This window comes from Eriocheir sinensis, chromosome 48 (assembly GCF_024679095.1).
Source record: "Eriocheir sinensis breed Jianghai 21 chromosome 48, ASM2467909v1, whole genome shotgun sequence".
NCBI classification, from domain to species: domain Eukaryota; kingdom Metazoa; phylum Arthropoda; class Malacostraca; order Decapoda; family Varunidae; genus Eriocheir; species Eriocheir sinensis.
In genome coordinates, this window is record NC_066556.1 from 10,952,506 (window position 1) to 10,977,505 (window position 25,000).

Sequence of the window (25,000 nt, forward strand, 5' to 3'; positions counted from 1 at the left end):
ATAATAGGTTTTCATTGTCGCTCTCTTCCTGCATGTTTTCTTCCTTCCTCTCCCTTTTCACCTCTTCTTTCATGTGCACTATTTCTCCTCCCTCCTCCTCTTTCTCCTCCTTCCTCTGCCCCTCTTCACCTATACGCTCACCTCTTCTTTCATGTGCACTATATATTTCTCCTCCCTCCTCCTCTTCCTCCTCCTTCCTCTGCCCCTCTTCACCTATACGCTCACCTCTTCTTTCATGTGCACTATATATTTCTCCTCCCTCCTCCTCTTCCTCCTCCTTCCTCTGCCCCTCTTCACCTATACGCTCACCTCTTCTTTCATGTGCACTATATATTTCTCCTCCCTCCTCCTCTTCCTTCTCCTTCCTCTGCCCCTCTTCACCTATACGCTCTCATTTCTTCCAGCTAACCCTGCCATTACTTCTTCCTTCTCTCCGTCTCTTCAATCTCTTCTCTTCGTCATCCTCATCTCATCCTACATTTACTTTCCTGCTCCTCCGGCTTCTCTACCTCCTCCTCTTTCCCTCGCCCTCCTCATCTACAATGCCTTTTTCCACTCACATACTCTTCTTTCATTCTTTTATAGTCTTCCTCTTCATCCGTTTAACACCCAATTCCTACTCCTATTTTTTGCCCTCTTTTTTTACACCATTCTCTCCTTCTCTACTATATTAACTGTCATTGACCTGTTTTTTTTCCTTTCTCCTTCTACTCCTACTTCTCCTACTCCTCCTTTTTATCATCATCATCATCATCATCATCACACCTAGCCGTCCTTACCTACACTCTACTTATTGTCACACTCGGGGTCCTGGCTATCGGGGGACACCAACTCGCAGGCGCAGTGAGACGGAACCTCCACGAAGCCCCACCGCTTTTCACTGGGGTTGAGTAAGAGGTAGTGATACAGGTAGACGTATGTGAACCGCTGCTTGCACATAGAGGCGCCCATCACGTCTGCAAGGGAAGGGAAGAGAGGAAAAGGAATGATTAGAGAGAGATATAATAAAATCGTCTTAGAGTTCGTTCAAGGGAAGTATAGAGTGGGAAAGAGGAACGATTAAAGAGACGTAATAAAATCATCTTACATATATCCGTAGTGGTCTGATAATCCTTTCGTGTAGGAACTTAAAAGGGACAAATTTTTAAGCATTTCGGCACCCGTGCACATGCTTTGGACTATTTTTTATTTTTATTTTTTATTTTTTTTTACATTGCAGCCTATTGCGCCGGTAGGCTTCTTCCCGGTGGATCCTGATGGTCGGTCCAAGGCTTCATTCCGGTAGGTCCTGATGGTCGGCCCAGCCCGTTCTGGCGCAGGCGAGTGTTTATAGTGGTGCCATCTTGCATTGGCTCATGCTGCCCTCCCAGAGCTCATCTTTGATCCTAGAATCTAGAGTCCGGGTTGATAGGTGGTCTTCTGGACAGCATGTGGGTAGTTTTAAGCCACTCGGCGGCGGCTGAAAAATCCCAGCTTGGTGGCACCGGGCGGGGATTGAACTCGCGTCCTCCTGAACACGAGGCCGTTACTTTGACGACTCAGCCACCGCCTCCCCATGCTATCTTTAAGAGTTGTGGGCTTTCCCATTGGTGGTTTTATGAGACTGGTGATGGTTGGATAAGGCCTTTGCACCATGAACGTGAAAAAAAATTGAGAACCCGATTAATCTCCTCTTTGGTCTTTGGAAATAGTAAGTTTGAGAGCTTAAAGCGTGTGAGAATACCGACCTCCCCATATTACTATCACTAACTATTTATCACCACTGCTTACCATCGCCCCCACCACTACCATCACCATCACTTATACTCACTTTTGCATGGCTGGCATTTATTTTCACACGTGTAGCTATAATAGGTCTGATTCCTCTCGCCCTCCACCTGGATGATCACCACAGCGTTACCGTCCAGGTCCACCGATTCCTTCACCACGTCCCATCCCCTTAAAGACGCACAGAAATAAAGGATTAGGAGGGAGGGGGGCAAGGCGAGGTAAAGGGATCCGGGCTTATTTTTTCTAGTTTCTTATGGGGACAGAAAGGAGTTTGAATTCGAGATGACTATAAAGGATTGAAGATGACTCAGGGATGCAAAGAGTTTATAGTTTCTTTAGAGAGTCAAGGTCGCTTATAAGAGGATGCTGAGGTTTGTTGGAGTGTCTCCTCCACTCAAGTTACATAAAGACATTGACACACACACACACACACACACACACACACACACACACACACACACACACACACACACACACAAGAAAAAAAACTTACTTCTTAGTGGAACACACTTCTTCGTTGTAGGTCTTGAGGCCGTGGTGACGGATGCGGTCCAATCCGTGGCCCTGCGTGAAGGGAAAAAAAATGGACTTGTTACGTTTTCGAATTTACATTACATTTGGCCATATTCTTTAAATTTCGGCGTCGAAGCACACATAATTGACAGGGTTTTCGTATGAGTTTTGGGCATTTCCAGTGGTAGTTCAATGACCCTGGTGGTAGTTTAACCTTTCTTCTGTAATATGAACCTAAAAAAAACACTCATGAGAACCCGATTGATCTACTTTCTGACCGTTGGAAATTGTTGCTGTGATAGGCGGAAGCGGTTGAAAATACTATCCATTGTCTTGAAAAGCGATTATGAGGAAAATAGAATGACACCATGAACAGTGACCAAGAGAAATGGATTAGGGAAAGGAAAACACACACACACACACACACACACACACACACACACACACACACACACACACACACACACACACACACACACACACACACACACACACACACACACACACACACACACACACACACACACACACACACACACACACACACACACACACACACACACACACACACACACACACCTGATGTGGCTCCTGGGGGCGGGCAGAGTACTGGCCCCAGTCCTCACGTGAGATTGCTGGAAAACAGGTAGATAATTATAGAAACACACCTTTACAGAATCTCTCTCTCTCTCTCTCTCTCTCTCTCTCTCTCTCTCATTATCTTAGGGAAGGGGGCGGACTAACAAGATTTGCCGCCGTCATCTCCTTCCCTCATTTCTTTCTTTCCTCTGGTGGTCGTGTTTGGCGTTACTCAAAACTTATTATTACTCACTGATGACGCTCACCTATTTGTCCTTCTCCTCCTCCTCCTCCTCCTCCTCCTCCTCCTCCTCCTTTCTTCCTTAAAGGTACATGGTGTTCTCTTCTAACTATTTCCTGCCGGCACGTTGCCGGAGGGAGAGGTGGTTCATCTATTCTGTCCTGTCCTACCACACGTAGATTACTAGTAGTAGCGGTAGTAAACAGACACCCTCGCCATAGACCGATAGGTCTTCTGGTGTCTGTTCTTCCTATGTATATTCCTATGTATTCCTCCTCCTCCTGTCCTGTTTTCAGTTCCCATTCCTCCTGCTCGATTTTAAATTTACATCACCTCCTATTTTATACCTAGTAATTAGTATTTTCACCTCCCTCTCTCTCTTTCTCCCTCCTATTAACTATTCATTTCTTTTTTTGCTATCTCATTTTTCCCCTCACCTAACCTTCTTAACCTCCTTTTTCCATTTTTTTTCCATCTATTACTGACTCCTCTTGTTATCTCCCTCATGCCTCCCTATCCCATTCTTCCTTTCCTTTCCTCTCACCATTCTCTTTCTCCACTATCGCTCCCTCATCACACACTTTCTCTTTCTTCTTTCTCCTGAGTCCTTCCACCCTTCTCTCCTCTCCCTCACTCTTCCATCTCTTCCCTCACTAGACTCTCCTCTATCTCTCCCCTTTCCCTTGTCCCCTTCCACTCTCCATTTCTCTCCTTCTTTAACACTTTTACCCTTCCATCCTTCCCCTCACTAAATACTTCCTCCTTTTTTATTCTTTCCCTTACTCTTCCCTCCCACTCTCGCTCTCCTCTTTCTTGTACTCACCTCCTTTCCCTTTTACTCCTTTATTCTTTCCCTCACTAAACTCTTCCTCCCTCTTTCTTCTCTTCCTGACCCCTACCTCCCTCTCTTGCTCTCCTTCTTTTACTCTCCCCCTTTCACTCTTCCTTCCCTCCTTCCCCTCACATAACTCTCCTTCCCTCTCCCTTCGTCGCCCAGGACTCACCAAGGTTCTGTTCAATGTCATTGTAGAGAAAACCGTCCTCCAGGCTGGCGGTGATGGGGTCCAGGCGGCCAGTCAAGGGTTCTGGGAGGGAGAGGAAGAGAAAATAAGTGGAGGAGGAAGAGAAAATAAGTGGAGAAGGAAGAAAAGATCCTTCATTAAATATTTTCTTCCTCTTTATTCTTTCCCTTACCTCTCCCTTCCTTCCTCTCTTGCTCTCCCTCTTGTACTATTCCTCTTTCACTCCTCCGTCCCTGCCCCTCACATACGCGTAACTCTCCCATCCTTTCCCTTCCCAGGACTCACCACTCACCAAGGTTTTGGTCGAGGTCATTGGAGAGGAGAGCTTCCTCCAGGCTGGCGGTGATGGGATCCAGCGGGGCATTCAAGGGTTCTGAGGGTTCTGGGAACGTGAGGAACAGAAAATAAGCAGGGAAAAAAGTTGCCGTGAGAGTGGAGGAAAGGAAGAATAGCTTATAATAGGTGTGTGGTGATAATTGTGTTCGTGTGTGTGTGTTCGTGTGTGTGTGTGTGTGTGTGTGTGTGTGTGTGTGTGTGTGTGTGTGTGTGTGTGTGTGTGTGTGTGTGTGTGTGTGTGTGTGTGTGTGTGTGTGTGTGTGTGTGTGTGCTTGTATTTGTGTGTGTGTGTGTGTGTGTGTGTGTGTGTGTGTGTTATTTTATGTTGTCTTTATATTTCACGCGCTGGTTTTTTATTCATATTTTTTTTCCTGTTTAGTTATTCTTCTCTTTCTTGGCGATCGTTGACTCCAAACTCTTCACGCCACAAACTAACCTGAGAACAAAAAACAACGGAAAAACAATTCAAGCAAAGCGATGCCATACCGACATAGGCAGGAGTTATTTCTCGAATAGGGTTGTTCGCCACTGGAATAGCCTCCCTGCAGAAGTGGTTAGCGCAGAGAGCATCAACTCATTCAAGAAACGCATTGATCGCCACTTTGCTGCAACGGGAGTGAACTGAACATATCCAAGAGTAGATGCACAAGTGCTCTAATCCTTCCCTGCAAGCCACTCCTATGGCAAACGGATTGATTAAATCACTGAAAGCAGGCAGCCTAGTAATGAGCCAACAGGCTTTCTGCCGCCTGCTAGTCCATGTTTCCATGTTTCCTCCTCCTCCTCCTCTGCGTAAGCCTTTCGGATGTCCTATTTTTAGATTAGATAATAGATTATTTTTGACACGCTTGAAAGAGGAGGAAGAGGAGGAGGAGTAGGAGGGAAGGAGAGAGAGAGAGAGAGAGAGAGAGAGAGAGAGAGAGAGAGAGAGAGAGAGAGAGAGAGAGAGAGAGAGAGAGAGAGAGAGAGAGAGACCACCACCACAACTACCACTATCACCACTAAAACCACTAACACCACCACCACCACCACCACCATCATCAACACCAGACCTACCACTACTATCACCACTAAGACCACTACCAACACCATCACCAACACCAACACCATAGTCCCCGTCATCACCATCACCACCACCACCACAGCGACTACAACCACATTAATTACACTTTGCTCAACCATCACCATCACCACCACCACCACCACCACCAACAACAACAACAACAACAACACCTTTGATCATGTCTCAGTGAAGGGGAAGGTCGATCTCCCATCTCCGTGTCACAATACACACACACACACACACACACACACACACACACACACACACACACACACACACCGTTCGGACCCACATTTTATATATATCCTTTTACTCTCTCCCATTTTCCTTATAAGAACACTACGTACTGGACATTTATCTTCGTTGTAGTCCTTGGCCTGTCTCTTTAATCGTAATACACACGCAAAAGAAAAAAACTCCACCCACTCCTTTTCTCCCTCCCATAACCACCTCATATCATCACTCCACCCCCTCCCTCTCCTCCCCTTACCCTTCTCTATCCCTTCCTCTCCCCTCCTCCACATCCCCTCCCCAAAAACTCGTCTTCCCAGTATTACATCAAGTTGGGGGATTTGAGGAGGGGATGAAAGAGGGACCGAGGTGTCACTCTCTCTATCCTCACGTCACAACAAAGAGCAACCGTCCCGCGCTTGAGCTACTTAGGAGATGACAAAAGAGGAACTGTCCCGCCTGCGAGATTGTCCCTCCAGGAAAGTAATATGCGTGCTCAGACGGGGAACAAGCGGGTCCATATTATTAACTCCTTGTCGGCCTGGCTTGTTAGAGAGAGAGAGAGAGAGAGAGAGAGAGAGAGAGAGAGTGGGGGGGGGTAATAATAACAAAGCGTGGGAGGCTCTTAGATTTTTCGTGTCGCCACCAGCCTGTCCTTCTTCCTTCTTCTGCTCCTCCTCCTCCTCCTCCTCCTCCTCCTCCTTCTCGTCCTGCTTGTACCTTTCGATCATCCTTCCTTACTTGTGAATCGCGTAATTATTATTTTTTTCCTCACTATTATCAGTATCGTGTTTTTCATGATAAGATTCCCCTTTCATTTTCTTTAATATAATGACAGTTACTACTACTACTACAACTACTACTACTACTACTACTACTACTACTACTACTACTGCTACTGCTACACTCATCATCCATCTGTTCCTTACCAAACAGCTGTAGAAAGTCAGATTTGCTGTAGTGAGGCTTGTTGGGGAAGGGAAGACGCCCGTAGAGTCGCGCGTCCTGCCTGTTGTAGCTGCCTCTGCCTGCAACACAGACGCGGGGGAAGGAGGTGTTAGTTGGGATGTTGAGGGTGATGTGGGATGTAAAAAAAAACACACACACAACACAAACAAAACAAAAGATAAAAAAGAAGGAGAGCATCGCCAGACCTGCTTTTCATATAGTTAGCCTCGGTCAAAGAAAATTAGCTTCAGCATCATTAGGGGCTTAAAAAAAAGGGTCATCTTTAAATATAATTATCCCGAGAATGTAAGAAAAACAGGCCTTTGTTTTTATTCATCTCAGGCCACCGAGGCGGCCTTTGTGGGGCTCCATCGTTACAGGTGAATAGATAATTACCTTGAGGGACAGGTGTGGGTGGGGTGAGGTGCGTGTAGGTGTGTGCAGGTGTGAGTCAGGGGGAAGGAGGGAAGAATGGATAGAGGGATAGGAAGGAAGGAAGGAAAGATAGGTGGAGGCAAAAAGATAGGAAGGAGGAACATAATCATGGATGGATCGAAAAAAAAAAAAAGAATGAACGAACGAAGGAAGAATGGGAGGAAGGAAAGACAGAGGGAAGTAATTAAGAATGCAATAAATACATTAAGAAAGGAAGAAACATAAGAAGGAAGGGAGGAATAGTTGAGTAAAGGAAGGATGGATGGAAGAGGGGAATAGGTGTGTGTGTGTGTGTGTGTGTGTGTGTGTGTGTGTGTGTGTGTGTGTGTGTGTGTGTGTGTGTGTGTGTGTGTGTGTGTGTGTGTGTGTGTGTGTGTGTACTCACCATAGTGGGTCTGGTAGGCTGGGTCTCTCTGCTGCCTCCTCAAGTAGGTGCGACCTGCGAGGACAAAAACAGACACATTAGCCTTCCCTTGGGTGTATATTGTGTATGTACGCCTGTATGCTGTTGTGAAGGTGTGTGTGTACTTATACGTACAGATATGTGTATGTATGCCTATTGGAGACACATAGGTCGGTATTGTAAGGCGCTTTCAGTTTTCACATCAACTATTTCTAAAGGTCAAAGAGGGGGTCAATCAGGTTCTAATGAGTGTTTCTTTAGGTTCATGGTACAGAGGAAGGGCCAACCTACCATCAGGGTCATAAAACTACTCCTGGAAATGCCCAAAACTCCTGCGAAAGCCTTGGTAAATATGTGAACTTGGGCGACGAAATGTTTTAAAATACGACTCTGCCTCATCGTTATTCCTCTCCGTATTGTGACTCCACCTCCTCCTCCTCCTCTTCATCTTCTTAAGTGGTATGGGACAAATGTTAAGTGCACAAGCTCTCTCCGGTGTGTGGTTTCGTTAAATTGAGTCAATGGTGGATAGATGTGAACTTCTTATCATTCATCCCTCCATCCCCCATCTCCTCTTCCCTCCACCTCGCCTTCCTCCTTATCCAGTTACCTCCCTCTTGCGTCCTCACTTTCTCCCTCCTCTCCCTCAATCCCTTCCCACTTACCTCCTTCCTTCCTTCCCTCCCTCCCTCCTGTCTTTTCTCCTTCCCTTCTTTCTCATCAAAGTGAAATATGCGAGGTAAGTTTGTACAGGTGTGTGTGTGTGTGTGTGTGTGTGTGTGTGTGTGTGTGTGGCCATCTTACTCTACTTTCCTTCACACCTGTCACTCCTCATACACACACACACACACACACACACACACACACACACACAATCACACAAACTCATTTCTCCTGATTTTGTTCATTTGTCATTATTTTTGTCGGTATTTCTATCTGTCTAACTATCTATCTGTCAATCTATATATTTATCTATCAATTTATCTATCTATTAAACACACACACACACACACACACACACACACACACACACACACACACACACACACACACTCAGGCCCGCTCAGGGCGGATTCTTTCCGTTGACTAGGAGTGGTTACTGTCCCCCTTGAGCAAGGGGGATGGGATGTGTGGTGTGTGAGGTCTTGGCAGTACCCAGAGATCGACGATAATGAGCACTTGCTCGTGTCGGGAGGGTACCTGCCGGCGAAAGCGAGTTCAACTCGTGATCAGGCCGTGGTGAATTACACACACACACACACACACACACACACACACACACACACACACACACACACACACACACACACACACATACACACCACCTCATTAAGGGGAACTTGAGGCTGCAAGAAACTGTTTCCACACTCTCTCTCTCTCTCTCTCTCTCTCTCTCTCTCTCTCTCTCTCTCTCTCTCTCTCTCTCTCTCTCTCTCTCTCTCTCTCTCTCTCTCTCTCTCTCTCTCTCTCTCTCTCTCTCTCTCTCTCTCTCTCTCTTTCGAGTTGTGCATTTTACTGTTTTCTCTCTTTTCTTTCTTTCGCATTTTTTTCTCCTCCTTCACTCTCTCTCTCTCTCTCTCTCTCTCTCTCTCTCTCTCTCTCTCTCTCTCTCTCTCTCTCTCTCTCTCTCTCTCTCTCTCTCTCTCTCTCTCTCTCTCTCTCTCTCTTTCCCTCTCTGTAATGTTATACAAGGAAAGGAGGGAAGGAAGGAAGGAGGGAGATGGACAGGTCAGGAGAAGCAGGTGGATAGGAAGCCGTTTGCTGGAAGTAGGGCTGGGAGGACTAGGAGGAGGAGGAGGAAGAGGAGTAAGAGGAGGAGGAGGAGGAGAAGAAGGAGGAGAAGAAACATGAAAACATGGACGAGCAGGCAGCAAAAATCCTGTTGGCTCATTACAAGGCTGCCTGCTGTCAATGATTTAATCAATCCGTCAGCCACAGGAGTGGCTTGCGGGTACGATTAAAGCACTTGTGTACCTACTCTTGAATACATTCAGTTCGCTCTCGATGCTGCAAAGTGTCGATTAATGCGTTTCTTGAAGGATTTGATTGTCTCTGCGCTAACTACTTCTGCAGGAAGGGTGTTCCAGTAGCGAACAACTCTATTCAAGAAAAAACTCATGCCGATGTCGGTATTGCATCGCTTTGCTTGAGTTGTTTTTCCATTGTTTCTTGTCCTGGGGTTAGTTTGTAGCGCGAAGAGTTTGGAGTGATCAACGTTGCTGAACTTGTTCAGGTACTTAAAGACTTGTATCATGTCTTCCCGCAGTCATCTCTTTTCCAACGTGAAGAGGTTGAGTCGCTCGAGTCGCTCTTCGTAAGGTTTCGTCCTCAATGATGGTATCTTCGTGGCGCGTCGCTGTACTCTCTCAAGTAATTCAATGTCTTTCCTGTAATTTGGAGAACAGAATTGCACGGCGTATTCCAGGTGGGACCTTACCAGCGAATTCTACAAGGATTATATAACTCCCGGCGTCTTGTATTCGCCTAACCCCGCCGACTTAAGCTTCTTGAGGAGTCTTTCGTGTGGCACTTTGTCAAAGGCTTTTTGAAAGTCTAGATATATAACATCACTGGGGATATGATTATCCAAGTTTTCATAGATACCTTGGAAGAAGCCCAGTAAGTTGGTTAAGCATGAGCGCTTATTCCTGAAACCGTGCTGAGCATCGGAAATGATGTTGTTGTCTTCAAGAAACTTAACGAGTTTGTCTCTGATGATCTCGAGAACTTTTCCCGCCACTGAGGTCAAGCTGATTGGTCTGTTGTTTAAGGCCACGCTTTTGTTTCCCTTTTTGAAGTTCGCTTGCTTCCAGTCTTCGGGAACTTTGTTTTGTTGTAGTGTCAGATTATAGTTGGCGGTGAGTAGCTTGAGGATTTGCTGTTTGAGTTCCTTGAGCAGCCTGGGTGACAAGTCGTCGGGTCCGGTTGACTTGTTTGTCTCGAGTTTATCTAGGTACTTTTGCAAGTCCCGTTCGTCAATTGTGCCAATTACTAGGGGCGCGATTCCCTTCGGTGGGGTAGGGCTCTCGGGTACGGACTGGGTTTTCTCGATTGTGAACACAGAAGCGAACTTTTTGTTCAGAATTTCGACCATTTGTCTACTGTCCTGGGTTAGTACGTCACTTTCATCTTTTAGGGGACCGACATTGTTTTTTGCCTTCTTTTTGGTTCTTATATACCTGAAAATCATTTTCGGGTTGGACTTGGCTTCGCGCGCAATTTGCTTTTCATTGTCGCGTTTACGTTGTCGGATGAGAGTACTGTAAGCTCTGAGGCTTTGATAGTACTGTTCGCGTGCCTCATGTGTTGTTTTCCTTTAGAAAGTTGTATTTTTTTTTCTTTAAATTAATTGCCTGTCGAACTTGGGTAGTAACCCATGGTGGGCTTATGGCATTATTTGTTCTCCTAGTCTTCATGGCAACAGTTGTTCCCTCTACCTCTAGGAGTTTGTTCTTGAAGCCGTTCCACGCGCCGTCCACAGGAGTGAAGTTTACGGGGAGGAGGAAGAGGAGGACGAGGAAGAGTACGAGGAGGAGGAAGAGGAGGAAGAAGAAGAAGAGGAGGAGGAGGAGGAGGAGGAGGAGGAGAAGGAAGGGGGTGAAGTGGAAGCGGAGGAAGAAGAAGAAGAAGAAAAAGAAGAAGAAGAAGAAGAAGAAGAAGAAAAAAAAAAGAAGAAGAAAAAGAAAAAGAAAAAGAAAAAAGAAAAAGAAGAAGAAGAAGAGTGAGAGGGGGAGAAGGTGGAAAATTGGAAGGCTGGGTGGCGTGGTGGCTGGGAGGGGGAGGAGGAGGAGGAAGAAGAAGAAGAAGAAGAAGAAGAAGAAGAAGAAGAAGAAGAAGAAGAAGAAGAAGAAGAAGAAAAAGAAGAAGAAGGAGGAAGAGGAAAAGAAGGAGGAGAAGAAGGAGGAGGAAGAGGAGGAGGATGAACAGACAAGGAAAGGTGAGGCAGATAAATACGACAGGTGTTGAGTCAGGAATAAGAGGGAAGGGCCAGAGGGAGGCTGAAGGACTGGACAGGAGAGAAGTCAAAGGTACATATTCTTTACCGTACCGAGATCCCTTCATTACTCTTTCCCAAGGCCAAAGAGGAGACTAACCAGGCTTTCATGGGTGACTTTTCCCGCTCAAGATGCAGAGGTCGTTTAAAACAATCATTAGGATCACAAAGCAGTCCATGATAATCCCAGCAATTTCCACGAGAGTGTTTCCAAGCAGGCGAATTGAGGGGCCGATACTTTTAAAAATACGTACTAAAGTGACTTGTTGATGTTGGATAGTTTTGAAGGAGGAGGTAGATAGGACTGGGAAAGGAGGCAATACATAGGAAGGGGTACGGGAGTGATGTAGGTGGATATAAGACGAATAGTAATGTGAGGCAGGCAAGGGATGGGAGGCTGAGGCAGGGACAGAGAGATAAATGAACAGGCGTGATGAGGCGGGTAAAGGTAGAGAGATGGACAGATGAGGTGAGGTGAGGCAGGCAAGGAGAGGGTAGATGTTGTGACTCAGGGATAGGTTGAGAACCGGACAGGTGGGGTGATGTGACGTAGACAAGGAGAGGACAGGTACAGTGAGGCAGGCAAGGAATGGAAGGCTGAGGCAGGGACAGATAGATAAATGGACAGGCGTGGTGAGGCAGGGACAGGGAGATAAATGGACAGGCGTGGTGAGGCTGGAACAGGGAGATAAATGGACAGGCGAGGTGAGGCAGGGACAGGGAGAAAAGTGGACAGGCGTTGTGAGGCTGGAACAGGGAAGATAAATGGACAGGTGTGGTGAGGCAGGGACAGGGAGAGAGTTGGACAGGTGAGGCCAGGTGGGGTAGGCAAGGTCATATTGAGGCAGGCAGGGGAAGGGAGGATTAGGCAGAACAGAGATAAATGGACCGGCGTGATTAGGCGGGCAAGGGTAGAGAGACGCACAGGTGAGGTGAGATTGGCAAGGTCAGTGTGAAGCAGGTGGGGTCTAACTTCACCTTCCTTCCACCTCCTGATAAAGTTTCCAGCGCCAAGTCTGTAAAAATCGTTGCGAGGAAAGAGAGACTATGATGGTGTCTGTCTATCCATCTGCCTGTCAGTGTCTGTTTGGCCACAATGCAAATTAAAGCACTGACATACATATATTAATCTCGTACCCTCAGTAAATAGGTTTCGTTTATACGCACATTACCAGCTTAATATCGGCCGGTCAGTTAATCGATAGTTCCCACTCTCTTTGTGTTTGTGTTCCCTGATGTCCGTCTCTCTATCTGTCTCTATTGGGATTCTGTCTGTTTCTCTCTCTCTCTCTCTCTCTCTCTCTCTCTCTCTCTCTCTCTCTCTATTTATCTATCTATCTATCTACCTTTCTATCAGTCTACCTATCTGTCTAAGTGCCTGTACATATGCCCGTCTGTCTGTTTCTGTCAATAGGAAGTAAATTAAAGACAAAAATGGGTAAACTACGCGAGTGAGGGAGGGAGAAAGGGAAGGAAAGGTGAAAAGGGACCTCGGCAGAAAGGGAAAAAGGGAGGAAAGTGTAAGAACAACAGGACATGGTAATGGGAAGGGGAAGAGAGAGAAGAGGAAGAAAAGAGGAAGAAGAGAGATAAGAGAGAAGAGAGAGAGAGAGAGAGAGAGAGAGAGAGAGAGAGAGAGAGAGAGAGAGAGAGAGAGAGAGAGAGAGAGAGAGAGAGAGAGAGAGAGAGAGAGAGAGAGAGAGAGAGAGAGAGAGAGAAGGTAAACAGTTACATAAAAGTGCAAATTAGGCGGACAATCAGCTCTCTCCCCACTTGAGATGCATACAAACACGTCCACTTTACACACACACACACACACACACGCACACACACACACACACACACACACACACACACACACACACACACACACACACACACACACACACACACACACACACACACACACGCGCGCACACATACATATATCGCTTATCTATCCATCCATCAATACATACATACATTGATACGTACAAGCGTAGGCCTCGTTTCGCGCGTGAATAACTGTTTTTAGAAGTGTAATATTGAAAAGTTTTTGCTGTAAACTTTTTTTTCGTTAGACTTTAATAAGTTTCTCTCTCTCTCTCTCTCTCTCTCTCTCTCTCTCTCTCTCTCTCTCTCTCTCTCTCTCTCTCTCTCTCTCTCTCTCTCTCTCTCTCTCTCTCTCTCTCTCTCTCTTATTATCCTCGTGTTTCCTCTCTCACCACCTTGTCTGCCACCAGCACACCACTTAGTCCTTCCTCTCTCCTCCTTCTCCTCCTCCTCCTCCTCCTCCTCCTCCTCCTCCTCCTCCTCCCGTAACATCCTTCCTCACACCCACACTTTCCCGTTCCTTCTTTTCTCCTTTTTTCCTCCCTTATTCTGTCTCTCTCCACCTCCTCTGCCCCTGTCTTCCCCCCTCCCTTTCTTTCTCTCCCCACCACCTCTTCTCCTGTTCTCCTCACTCCCTCTCTACTCCTTTCCCTCTCCCCTACTTGCTTGCAGCCACACCAACAGTTTTCCATTCACAGTGTAATTCTTTCTCTCTCCTCCTCTGTCTCTTTTTCTCTCCCACCATCTCTCCCCCTCTCCCTTTCCTCCCTCCCTCTCACCCTCTCTCTCCTCTGTCTCTACTCCCTCCCTCCACTCCTCTCACCTGCTGTCACCCTCCGCCCCCCTGTCCTGTATCGTTCTCTATCTCTATCTCTCTTCCTCAGTCTCACTCTCTCCTATGTCTACTCCCTCCCTCCTTCTCTCCCTTCCTTTGTCACCCTCCGCCTACCTGCCCTGCTGTCTACTCTCTTCCTCTCCTCCCTCCCTTCCTCTGTCTCCCTCCCGCCCACCTGTCCTGTTTACCTGGAAGAAAACAATTGACAACACAGCCAGGTAATGTTAATCACCCGCGTCACACAATTGTACCGAAGCTTTGACAAGTTGCTCAGATAAATACCCAATTATAACTTCAATTGCCCTCAGGAGTAGGTAGTGCTTCATTAAAAGTGTGTATATGTGTGTGTGTGTGTGTGTGTGTGTGTGTGTGTGTGTGTGTGTGTGTGTGTGTGTGTGTGTGTGTGTGTGTGCGTGTGTGTGTGTTTTACGTTATCTCTCTCTCCCTATCTGTCTATCTATCTGCCTCGTTGTTATGATCACCCTTTTACTTTTGTTTCTTTTAAGCTCCTCATGTTGAATCCAGAGCGCTTGTGATCACGTGCCATCCACCACTGCGGCGCCTAAGCACACACATTTGATCAGGCTTACGTGGAAATTGGGGAGCTTTCCGCGGGTAGCTTTACGGCCTTGGTGGTAGTTTTACGAGGCTTCTTCTTTTGCATGAACGCGAATAACACTCATTAGAACCCGACTTATCTCCCTCGTGGCCTTAAGAAGAGAGAGAGAGAGAGAGAGAGAGAGAGAGAGAGAGAGAGAGAGAGAGAGAGAGAGAGAGAGAGAGAGAGAGAGAGAGAGAGAGAGAGAGAGAGAGAGAGAGAGAGAGAGAGAGAGAGAGTTTTCCTTTATTTTTACGGGAAACTACGTGATATATTAAGTGGGGAAAAAATAAAACGGCGAATAGTAGAGAAGGAGCCATATAAGGAGGACGAGGAACAGAAGAGGAAGAAAAGGAAAAAGAGAGAGGTGAACCTGAGACGCAGATAAGGAATGGGGAAGGGAAGGAAGGGAAAAGAAGGACCGAAGGATGGAAGAACGGAAAGTATGTGAAGGAGAAAGGCAGAGAGAAAAGACGAGAGGGACGGAAAGGATATGGAAAAGTATGGTAAAGACGAAGGGAGGAAAGGTGGAGGAAAAGAGGAAGAGCAGAGTGAAGAAGGAACGGAAAAGATATGTAGAATAATGGCAGAGAGGAAAAGAGAAGGAAAGGAGAGGAAAGAAACCGAGTAATAGTGGGACGAAGGGAGGGAAGATAGAGGAAGAGCAGAGTGAAGGAGAAATCGTAGGATATAGAGAAGAATGGCAGAGAGGAAAAGGGAAGGAAAGGAAAGGAAAGCGCAGATTGATGGAGGAACGGGAAGGATATGGAAGAAAATAGCAGAGACGGAGGGAGGGAAGGGAGAGGAAGAGCAAAGTGAAGGAGGAACGGAAAGGATATGGCAGAGAGAAAGAGAGAGAGAAAGGAAAGGAAAACGCAGATAGATGGAGGGACGCGAAGTACATGGAAGAAAAGGGCAGAGACGGAGGGAGGGAAGGGAGAGGAAGAGCAGAGTGAAGGAGGAACGGAAAGGATATGACAGAGAGAGAGAGAGAGAGAGAGAGAGAGAGAGAGAGAGAGAGAGAGAGAGAGAGAGAGAGAGAGAGAGAGAGAGAGAGAGAGAGAGAGAGAGAGAGAGAGAGAGAGAGAGAGAGAGAGAGAGAGAGAGAGAGAGAGAGAGAGAGAGAGAGAGAGAGAGAGAGAGAGAGAGAGAGAACTCAGAGTGATGGAGGGACGAGAGAGATATGGAGGAAAACAGCCGAGAAAAAGGAGGGTCTCGAAACACAATTGTCTTAGAAGATCAACAATCAGGGAGACGAAAGCCGCCCTGATAGGCTGAAGATATTTTGGTTGATAAGGAGGATAAAAAAGGAGAGAGAGAGAGAGAGAGAGAGAGAGAGAGAGAGAGAGAGAGAGAGAGAGAGAGAGAGAGAGAGAGAGAGAGAGAGAGAGAGAGAGAGAGAGAGAGAGAGAGAGAGAGAGAGAGAGAGAGAGAGAGAGAGAGAGAGAGATGAAGAGGTTATCAAATATTCAATCCTTATAGTTTGTTGTTGTATCAGTGAGGTAATATCTATCCTTCTTCTCCTCCCTCCTCCTCCTCCCCCAAGACCTTTCCTCCCCCTTATCCTTCATCCATCCATCCTCTCTTCCTCCTCCTCCTCCTCCTCTTCCTCCTCCGCCTCCGCCGTGCAATTCTGGTCTCCTAATTACAGGAAAGACATTGAATTACTTGAGAGAGTACAGCGCCGCGCCACGAAGATGATACCATCACTGAGGATGAAGCCCTATGAAGAGCGACTCGAGCGACTCAACCTCTTCACGTTGGAAAAGAGACGACTGCAGGGAGACGTGATACAAGTCTTTAAGTACCTGAACAAGCTCAGCAACGTTGATAACTCCAAACTCTTCACGCTACAAACCAACCTGAGAACAAGAAACAACGGAAAAACAATTCAAGCAAAGCGATGCAATACCGACATCGGCAGGAGTTATTTCTCGAATAGAGTTGTGCGCCACTGGAACAGCCTTCCTGCAGAAATGGTTAGCGCAGAGACCATCAACTCCTTCAAGAAACGCATTGATCCCCACTTTGCTGCATCGGGAGTGAACTGAACGTACCCAAGAGTAGATACATAAGTGCTTTAATCCTTCCCCGCAAGCCACTCCTATGGCAAACGGATTGATTAAATCACTGAACGCAGGCAGCCGAGTAAAGAGCCAACAGGCTTTCTGCTGCCTGCTAGTCCATGTTTCCATGTTTCCTCCTCCTCCTCCTCCTCCTCTTCCATCCACTCCATTTTTTCATCCTTTCCTCCATTCATTTTTTCCTCTATCAGTTTTCTTCTTTTTTTCATTTCTTCTCCAACGTCCTTGTCTCCCTCTCCTCCTCCTCCTCCTCCTCCTCCTCCTCTTCCTCCTCCTCCTCCTCTCATTCTTATCTGTCCTCCATTTATAATACATCACGTTATACTGCATTATACTTTCAATACATTGCAGCCTAAAAAGAGAGACTTCCCATAATAGGAAAAGACGTATTTTGAATAGAAATAATGAGGAGGAAGAGGAAGAGGAGGAGGAGGAGGAGGAAGAGAAGGAGATGCAAAAGGAGAGGGGATAAAAAGGAGATGAGAAAGAAAAAAGAAGGCAGATTTCGTTTGGCATGAGGACAAAACAGAGAAAGTGTGTGTGTGTGTGTGTGTGTGTGTGTGTGTGTGTGTGTGTGAGAGAGAGAGAGAGAGAGAGAGAGAGAGAGAGAGAGAGAGAGAGAGAGAGAGAGAGAGAGAGAGAGAGAGAGAGAGAGAGAGAGAGAGAGAGAGAGAGAGAGAGAGAGAGAGAGAGATTTACATAGAAAATCAGAGCACACAGACCCCATGGTCCAGACTAGGTGGTCTGTCCTTAAACCTAAGTGATTCTACATTAATCAGAAGGCTCCAAAACGATGCATTTCAACTCTAGTTGATATTAAGTTGATGGAAGTAACGGTTGAGCTTGTTTTTGTAGGAGTCAATCGTGTTACACTGGACCACTGACGGTGGGAGCTTATTCCATTCTCGCACTACAACGTTAGTGAAGAAAAATTTGGTGCAGTCTGAATTTACTTGTCTACATATGAGTTTTACGCCATTGTTCCTCGTACGCAAAGTGTCATCGATCATAAACAATGTTGATCTGTCTACATTCGTGAAACCATTAAGTATTTTAAAACATTCGATCAGTTTTCCTCGGAGGCGACGTTTCTCAAGAGAGAACATGTTAAGGGTGGAAAGCCTTTCTTCGTAAGATTTGTTGCGCAAGGAAGGGATCATTTTTGTTGCCCGACGCTGAACACCTTCTAATTTAGCAATGTCCTTTGCATGGTGAGGAGACCAAAACTGTACCGCATATTCCAAGTGGGGTCTGACTAAACTATTGTAGAGTGGAAGTATTACATCTTTATTCTTGAATAAAAAGTTTCTTTTAATGAAGCCCAACATTCTGTTCGCTTTATTTGCTGCATCGATGCATTGCTGTGAGAATTTGAGGTTTGACGCGATTTTGACCCCCAAGTCCTTAACGCATTGAACGCTTTTGAGTTTAAAGCCGCGCATTTCGTAATCGAACTTCTTATTCCTTGTTCCAACTTGAAGGACTTGGCACTTGTCTACTTTAAAGGGCATCTCCCATCTATCAGACCAAGCTGAAATTTTGTGCAAATCCTCTTGGAGGCTTTGCCTGTCTTCGTCAGTATGAACCGAGTTACCAATCTTTGTGTCGTCTGCAAATTTACTAATGCGATTATTGAGTCCGACATCCACATCGTTGATGTAAATAATGAAGAGCACTGTGCCAAGAACCGAGCCCTGAGGGACGCCACTAGTGACCGGCGCCCACTCTGAGTTAAATCCGTCAATCACTACTCTTTGTTGTCTGTTGCTCAACCAATTCGTGATCCATTGGTGTACTTGACCGTCAATACCTATTTGCTTTAATTTGTAATTTATGATGTGGGACTTTGTCAAACGCTTTCTAGAAATCAAGATAGACTGCGTTCAGTGATTTGGTTACGTCATAAATCGTGAAGAGGTTGTTATAAATGGTTAATAGGTTTGATAGGCAGGATCTTTTGTTACGGTAGCCGTGTTGTGAGTCCCCAATTAAAGAGTGGCTTTCAAGGTAACTCACAATTTTGTCTCTAATTATGATCTCAAGTAGCTTACCTACAACCGAAGTCAGACTAATGGGCCTGTAATTACCTGGTAGTTTTTTGTCTCCTTTCTTAAAAATCGGTGTCAAGTTAGCCTTTTTCCAATCCGAAGGGACGATGCCTTGTCGCAAGGACATATTGAATATGGTTGTGAGGGAAAAGACTATTTCGCTCTTTATTTCTTTGAGCAGAGTAGGATATACTTTGTCAGGTCCAGGACTTTTATTTGTTTTCAGTGATTGGAGGGCTTTAAGGACTTCATCGGTTGTTATTTCAAAGTTAGGCAATGCATGCTCAGGATTTACATTAGTACTGGTGTTGGTGGTAGTGGTTGGAGGATTGTTAGTATTAAACACCGAGGAAAAGTAATTGTTTAATAGGTTTGCAACGTGTTGGCTGTCAGTCACTAGTGCATCGTCGCTGTTTGTTAGGGGTCCAATTCCACTTCTGATCGCCTTTCTGTTGTTTATGTAACTGAAGAAGGATTTCGGATTATTTTTACAGTTTGCTGCAATATTTTCTTCATATCTACGCTTTGCCTGACATACTAATCTTTTTACTCGTCGCCTGGCATCATGGTAAAGTCTAATGTTTTCGGGCGTGCTTTGCTCTTTCTTTAGCCTGTAAAACAATTTTCTCTTCTTGACTGAGTGTTTAATTTCGCTGTTAAACCAAGGTGGGCTTTTATTAGTGTTACTTCGCTTCTCACACAAAGGGACGAATGTGTTCTGCTGAGTGAGTAAATGATTTTTAAAGCTTAGCCAGGCGTCCTCTACATTACCGTCATCTGATAGTTGCATTTCTATTAGTTTTCGTCGGATTTTACGAAGTTAGCTCTTTTGAAATCGGGCACCTTTACTTTATTTTCAGTTACTGATGTTTGAGTTCTAAGGTCGACGCGGACTAATTTATGATCGCAGGAACCGAGGTGTTCTCCTACCGTGACATTACTGACTAGGTTATCTTGGGTCGTTATAACAAGGTCTAGTATGTTATTTTGTCGAGTTGGTTCAGAAACCATTTGGCTTAGATAATTTTCTTCAAAAAATTCGATCATTCTATGTGACTCGCCTTCTGTACCATACAGTGTCGCCCAGTCTCCTAATATCAGTGAGTCGCTGTTATTAAGTTACTACCTTAAAACGCTGTACATTTCAAGATCGGCATCGAGTGATTGCTCCGGAGGCCTGTAGGTGACAGATATATTTAAATTGACCTTTGCAATGTTTACTCGTTACTGTCTCCTGGTGTTCTGTCAGTGGGTTGCAAATAGCTTTTGACAAAAAGGGCGACACCACCACCCCTACGGCTTACACGATCTTTGTTGAAGAGTTTGTAGCCATCTGTGTTGTATTCTGTACTTAAAGAGAGAGAGAGAGAGAGAGAGCAGGTAGACAGACAGACAGACAGAGAGACAGACAGAGAGACAGTGGTAGATAAATATTTGTATTGTAGATGTAAAAAAAAAAAAAAGATGTGTCGTGCTGATTCGTGTTATGGTATGGAATTTCAGTGACGGCCGGAGTCTAGGAAAGGTAGCGGGCTTAAGATTAGGATGGGGACTATAAAGGAAAATGTCGTAGGGGACCTAACCATCTTTAGCCCGTTTTCACGTATTGGCACCTTAGTACGCTGTATGAGAAGCCTCGCCCATTTTTCCATCCTTTCCTTTATTCATTTTTTCCTCTATCAGTTTTCTTCTTTTTTCTCATTTCTTCTCCAACGTCCTTGTCTCCTTCCTCCTCCTCCTCCTCCTCCTCCTCTCCTGGTATTTTCATGGACTGTTTGATGATCCTAGTGACAGTTTTTCTCAATTTCTGCATCACGAACGAGAAAATCACCCACGAAAACCCGGTTAATCTTCTCTTCAGCCTTGGAAAATACTCGTAATGGGAGCCCGATACGTTTCAGAATATGACCTAGACTTACTCGGTTGATAAGGGAGGGCTTAAGGGGGAGGAGGGAAAGGGAGATAAAAAGAAAGGAGGAAAAGAAAGAAGAGGGATAGGAAAGTCAGATAGATAGATAGATAGATAGATAGGTAGATAGAAAAATGAGGGAGTGAGGGGAAGGGGGAGACAGTCGGCACAGATCCAATGAACCTACACCAAACAACTATACACTCCTACTGCCTTTCCTTCTCCTGCACCTGTTGTTTCTCCACTAACTCACTTCATCTTTTTGCTATACCTTTGATAAAAAATAAATATGACGAGGGAAACTTTTTTGTATTTACCTTATTTCTTATTAAGGTTTTCTGCAGATTGGAATGTGTTGGAAAGAAAGGTATGTAGGTATGCAGTCTCTCTCTCTCTCTCTCTCTCTCTCTCTCTCTCTCTCTCTCTCTCTCTCTCTCTCTCTCTCTCAAAATAAACCCGTGCTTCTCATCCGCATAGTCACACAAACAATGGCAAATCCTACAGTACACACACACACACACACACACACACACACACACACACACACACACACACACACACATACCTCCCTCCCTTAGTAATCCTACTCCTCCACTCCTTTCATTCTTTCTCACCTCGTCCTCCTCCTCCTCCTCCTGCTCCTCCTCCTCCTCCTCCTCCTCCTCCTCTTCCTCCTCCCACGTCTTCCTACCTGTAGATCAATGGCACCTTCGATGTGTACCTCTAACCTGGAATTGTTTCTTATTTTTTTAAGGGAAACTACGTGATATTTATAAGAGTCCAAAGAAAACGGGAGAAAAAGACTAAAGGGGTGAAGAGACGACGAGTATGAGCAATGACAGGAGGAGGAGGAGGAGGAGGAGGAGGAGCAGGGGGAGGAAAGAGAGAGAGAGAGAAGAAAAGAGCAAAGTTTGAAGAGAAGGAGAGTGTTTTAAGTTTTCGCTTTCCTCCGTGTGTGTGTGTGTGTGTGTGTGTGTGTGTGAGAGAGAGAGAGAGAGAGAGAGAGAGAGAGAGAGAGAGAGAGAGAGATTTACATAGATATTCAGACCACATAGGCTTTTGCTTAGCTGACAGCATCAATCATAAATAACAAGTAACGGGAAGGCGGTGGCTGAGAGGTTAGCGTGACGACGACGCGGCCCTGACGACGCCCGGTGCCACAAGCCGGGATTTTTCAGTCACCGCCGAGTGGCCTAAAACTACCCACATGCTATCCAGAAGGGTACTCTGAAAAAAATGGCACCGGTAAAAATGGCACAGGAATAAAGAGCACTGAGAAAAATGTCCCCTTAAAAAATGGCACAGGAATAAAGAGCACTGAGAAAAATGTCCCCTTAAAAAATGGCACAGGAATAAATAGCACTGAGAAAAATGGCCCCTTAAAAAATGGCACAGGAATAAATGGCACAGAAAAAAAGGCACCGGAAAAAATGGCTCAGGAATAAGTGGCACTGGGAAAAATGCCACTGGAATAAAATGACACCGAAAAATATGCCACAAAGTTTGACGTAGGAAAAAATGGCACACAAAAATATTTGCATGCTATGGCATGGGTTTGAATTACTGCAGGTATCAATTACGGGTTTCGAACATTTCGCCATCGTGAATATATTCACCAAACTGCCTGAGCAATGGAAAAAGAAGCTCAGGCCAATTTCGTGTCTCAAGAACATTGTAAAAGACTCATTCGACATCACCAATGCGCCAGTCAACCTCGTGACCCTGCTACACTACAGGAACTTGTTATTTCAGGTGAATAGGCGTCAACTGGTGGACCAGAACCACAACCATTCCCAATATCTGACAATGGTCCAGACATTGACAACGTATTATTGCTCTTGCTAGTGAGCAGACACTGCGACTGTTAGCGAGATCTGGTCTCTGGATGATGGGCGGAAATGTTGCCATGGCCTCTGAAGCTGAAACAGTTATTTGTCATTCGTTTTCCTCTCGGAGACACTGCTGTCTCCGTTGTTTATACATTCCTGCAACACAAGACCCAAGACACTTATGAGAAACTTTCCAAGGCAGTTCTGATAAATGTGGAGAATATCTCCTGAATCCAGACCCTTTAACCGTTATGCTCGACTTCGAACAAGCAACTCAACAAACCATCCCAGCAATTCTCAGGACAGAAGTGACCATTCGTTGTTGTTTCTACCACTTGACTTAGTCATCCTTGAGAAAAATACAAGTGCTGAGACTGTCTACTACCTACAGGGAAAGTGAGGAAATAAAGTTGTTTTGTGGTATGGTACAGTCTAGCTTTTCTTCCTCTCGAGAATATTTCTGCTGGCAAGACTTAACTAAAAAAAAAAACTCCAGAGGACGTGGAGCCTTTCGTTACCTACTTCGACCAGAGTTTTACATAACGGGAACTTATCGGCGTGGCCAGAGACGGCACGATGATAACGAGGCCCAAACAATTCAGCTCCGTCGCATTCCTTACCGTGTCATTTTTTCCTACGCCGAAGAATATGACATTTTTTTCCTGTGCCATTTTTTACGGTGCCATTTTTTTTCTACATTCGTCAAGAAGACCACTTATCAACCCCGACTCCATATTCTCTCTCTCTAAAAGAGAGGGTCATTGATAAGCTCCGGGGGGCAGCATGAGCCAAGCAGGATGGCGCCACTATAAACACTTACCTGCGCCACAACGGACTTGGACCGACCATCAGGACCCACCAAAAAAGCCTACCGGCGCCATAGGCGAAAACGTAAAAAAAAAAATAATAACTGCTGAAACACACACACACACACACACACACACACACACACACACACACACACACACACACACACACACAGAGAGAGAGAGAGAGAGAGAGAGAGAGAGAGAGAGAGAGAGAGAGATAAGGGCTGCAATTAGTTTGTTGTCGGCTAACAGTCTGTTCATTGTTTTGTTGGTTGCACCTCTCTCTCTCTCTCTCTCTCTCTCTCTCTCTCTCTCTCTCTCTCTCTCTCTCTCTCTCTCTCTCTCTCTCTATATCTCTCTCTCTCTCTCTCTCTCTCTCTCTCTCTCTCTCTCTCTCTCTCTCTCTCTCTCACTTTGTCTCTATATCTATCTGTCCATCTATTTATCTATTTACCCATCCATTTATCTATCCATCTATCTTCATGTCTATCTATCTGTCTATCGATCTATTTTTCCCTCCCTCACTTTCAAGCGTGTAATCCCCAACTAATCCTCACACAGGCCACAGTTTCCTTCCTTCTAAAATCCTCCTTCCTTCTCCTTCCTCGTCTTTTTTCTTATTCCTTCTTATTCCTTTCCTTCTTTTTTACTTCTCCTTCTCCTCCTATTCTGGATACCTTATGGAAGCATCCTTTTGCCATTCTCTTCTCCCATCTACTCGGCCAGCCACACGCATACGCCACCGCCACCAGCACAGCCATCACAACCACTACCAATATCATAACCCTTTCTCCAACTTCACCTTCATCCTCTATCATCACCATCAGTAAGCTAACTATTGTCTTCACTCTCTCACTCTCCTCACCATCATCGCCATCGCCATCGTCATCTCCCCCATCGCCATGCTCACTTCTATAATCACCAGTTCCATTGCATCTCTCTCTCTCTCTCTCTCTCTCTCTCTCTCTCTCTCTCTCTCTATATATCTATCTATGTTTTACCACTCCCACCACCACCACTATCACAACCACCACCACCACCACCACCAGTAGCAACAACAACAACAACAACAACAACAACAACAACACTCATACACTATCATCACCACCACCACCGCCGCCACCACCACCACCACCACCACCACCACCACTCTCACACCTGGCCTTTGCTACTCTTCCCCATCAGCAAGAGGCCCTTCTTCGCTTCCTCTGTTACCTGCGTCCCTTTTGTTCTCCTCGAATACACAAACACACACACACACACACACACACACACACACACACACACACACACACACACACACACACACACACACACACACACACACACACACACACACACACACACACAGATCGTACCAAGCTAATGATAATGAAAGTGATTATGTTGTGACGATTTAAACGCTATGAGGAGGAGGAGAAGGTGGAAGAGGAGGAGGAGGAGGAGGAGGAGGAGGAGGAGCGTAAGATAGTCATGTATTTGGAGAGAAAGATAATTAGCCGTGTGAATGCAGGTGTTAGAGAGATAGAGCTCACGAGGAG

The 25,000-nt window shown here is 45.7% G+C and overlaps 1 protein-coding gene across 4 annotated transcripts in view; it reads right to left on the bottom strand.

The window, feature by feature from the left end:
* The window catches only part of LOC126981586 (uncharacterized), a 60,281-nt gene that overhangs the window by 1,206 nt on the left and 34,075 nt on the right, over positions 1-25,000 (bottom strand). For 2 of the 4 annotated variants that reach the window (XM_050833004.1, XM_050833006.1), the window contains exons 3-10: positions 7,524-7,577; positions 6,685-6,783; positions 4,418-4,507; positions 4,108-4,188; positions 2,863-2,918; positions 2,264-2,334; positions 1,811-1,938; positions 780-956 (exon numbers count right to left, since the gene is read on the bottom strand). In XM_050833004.1, coding sequence (XP_050688961.1) covers positions 787-956; positions 1,811-1,938; positions 2,264-2,334; positions 2,863-2,918; positions 4,108-4,188; positions 4,418-4,507; positions 6,685-6,783; positions 7,524-7,577 — 749 coding nt within the window. In that variant the 3' untranslated portion in view covers positions 780-786. The remainder of the gene's footprint in view (positions 1-779; positions 957-1,810; positions 1,939-2,263; positions 2,335-2,862; positions 2,919-4,107; positions 4,189-4,417; positions 4,508-6,684; positions 6,784-7,523; positions 7,578-25,000) is intronic. The other 2 variants (XM_050833008.1, XM_050833007.1) reach the window with 2 other exon arrangements.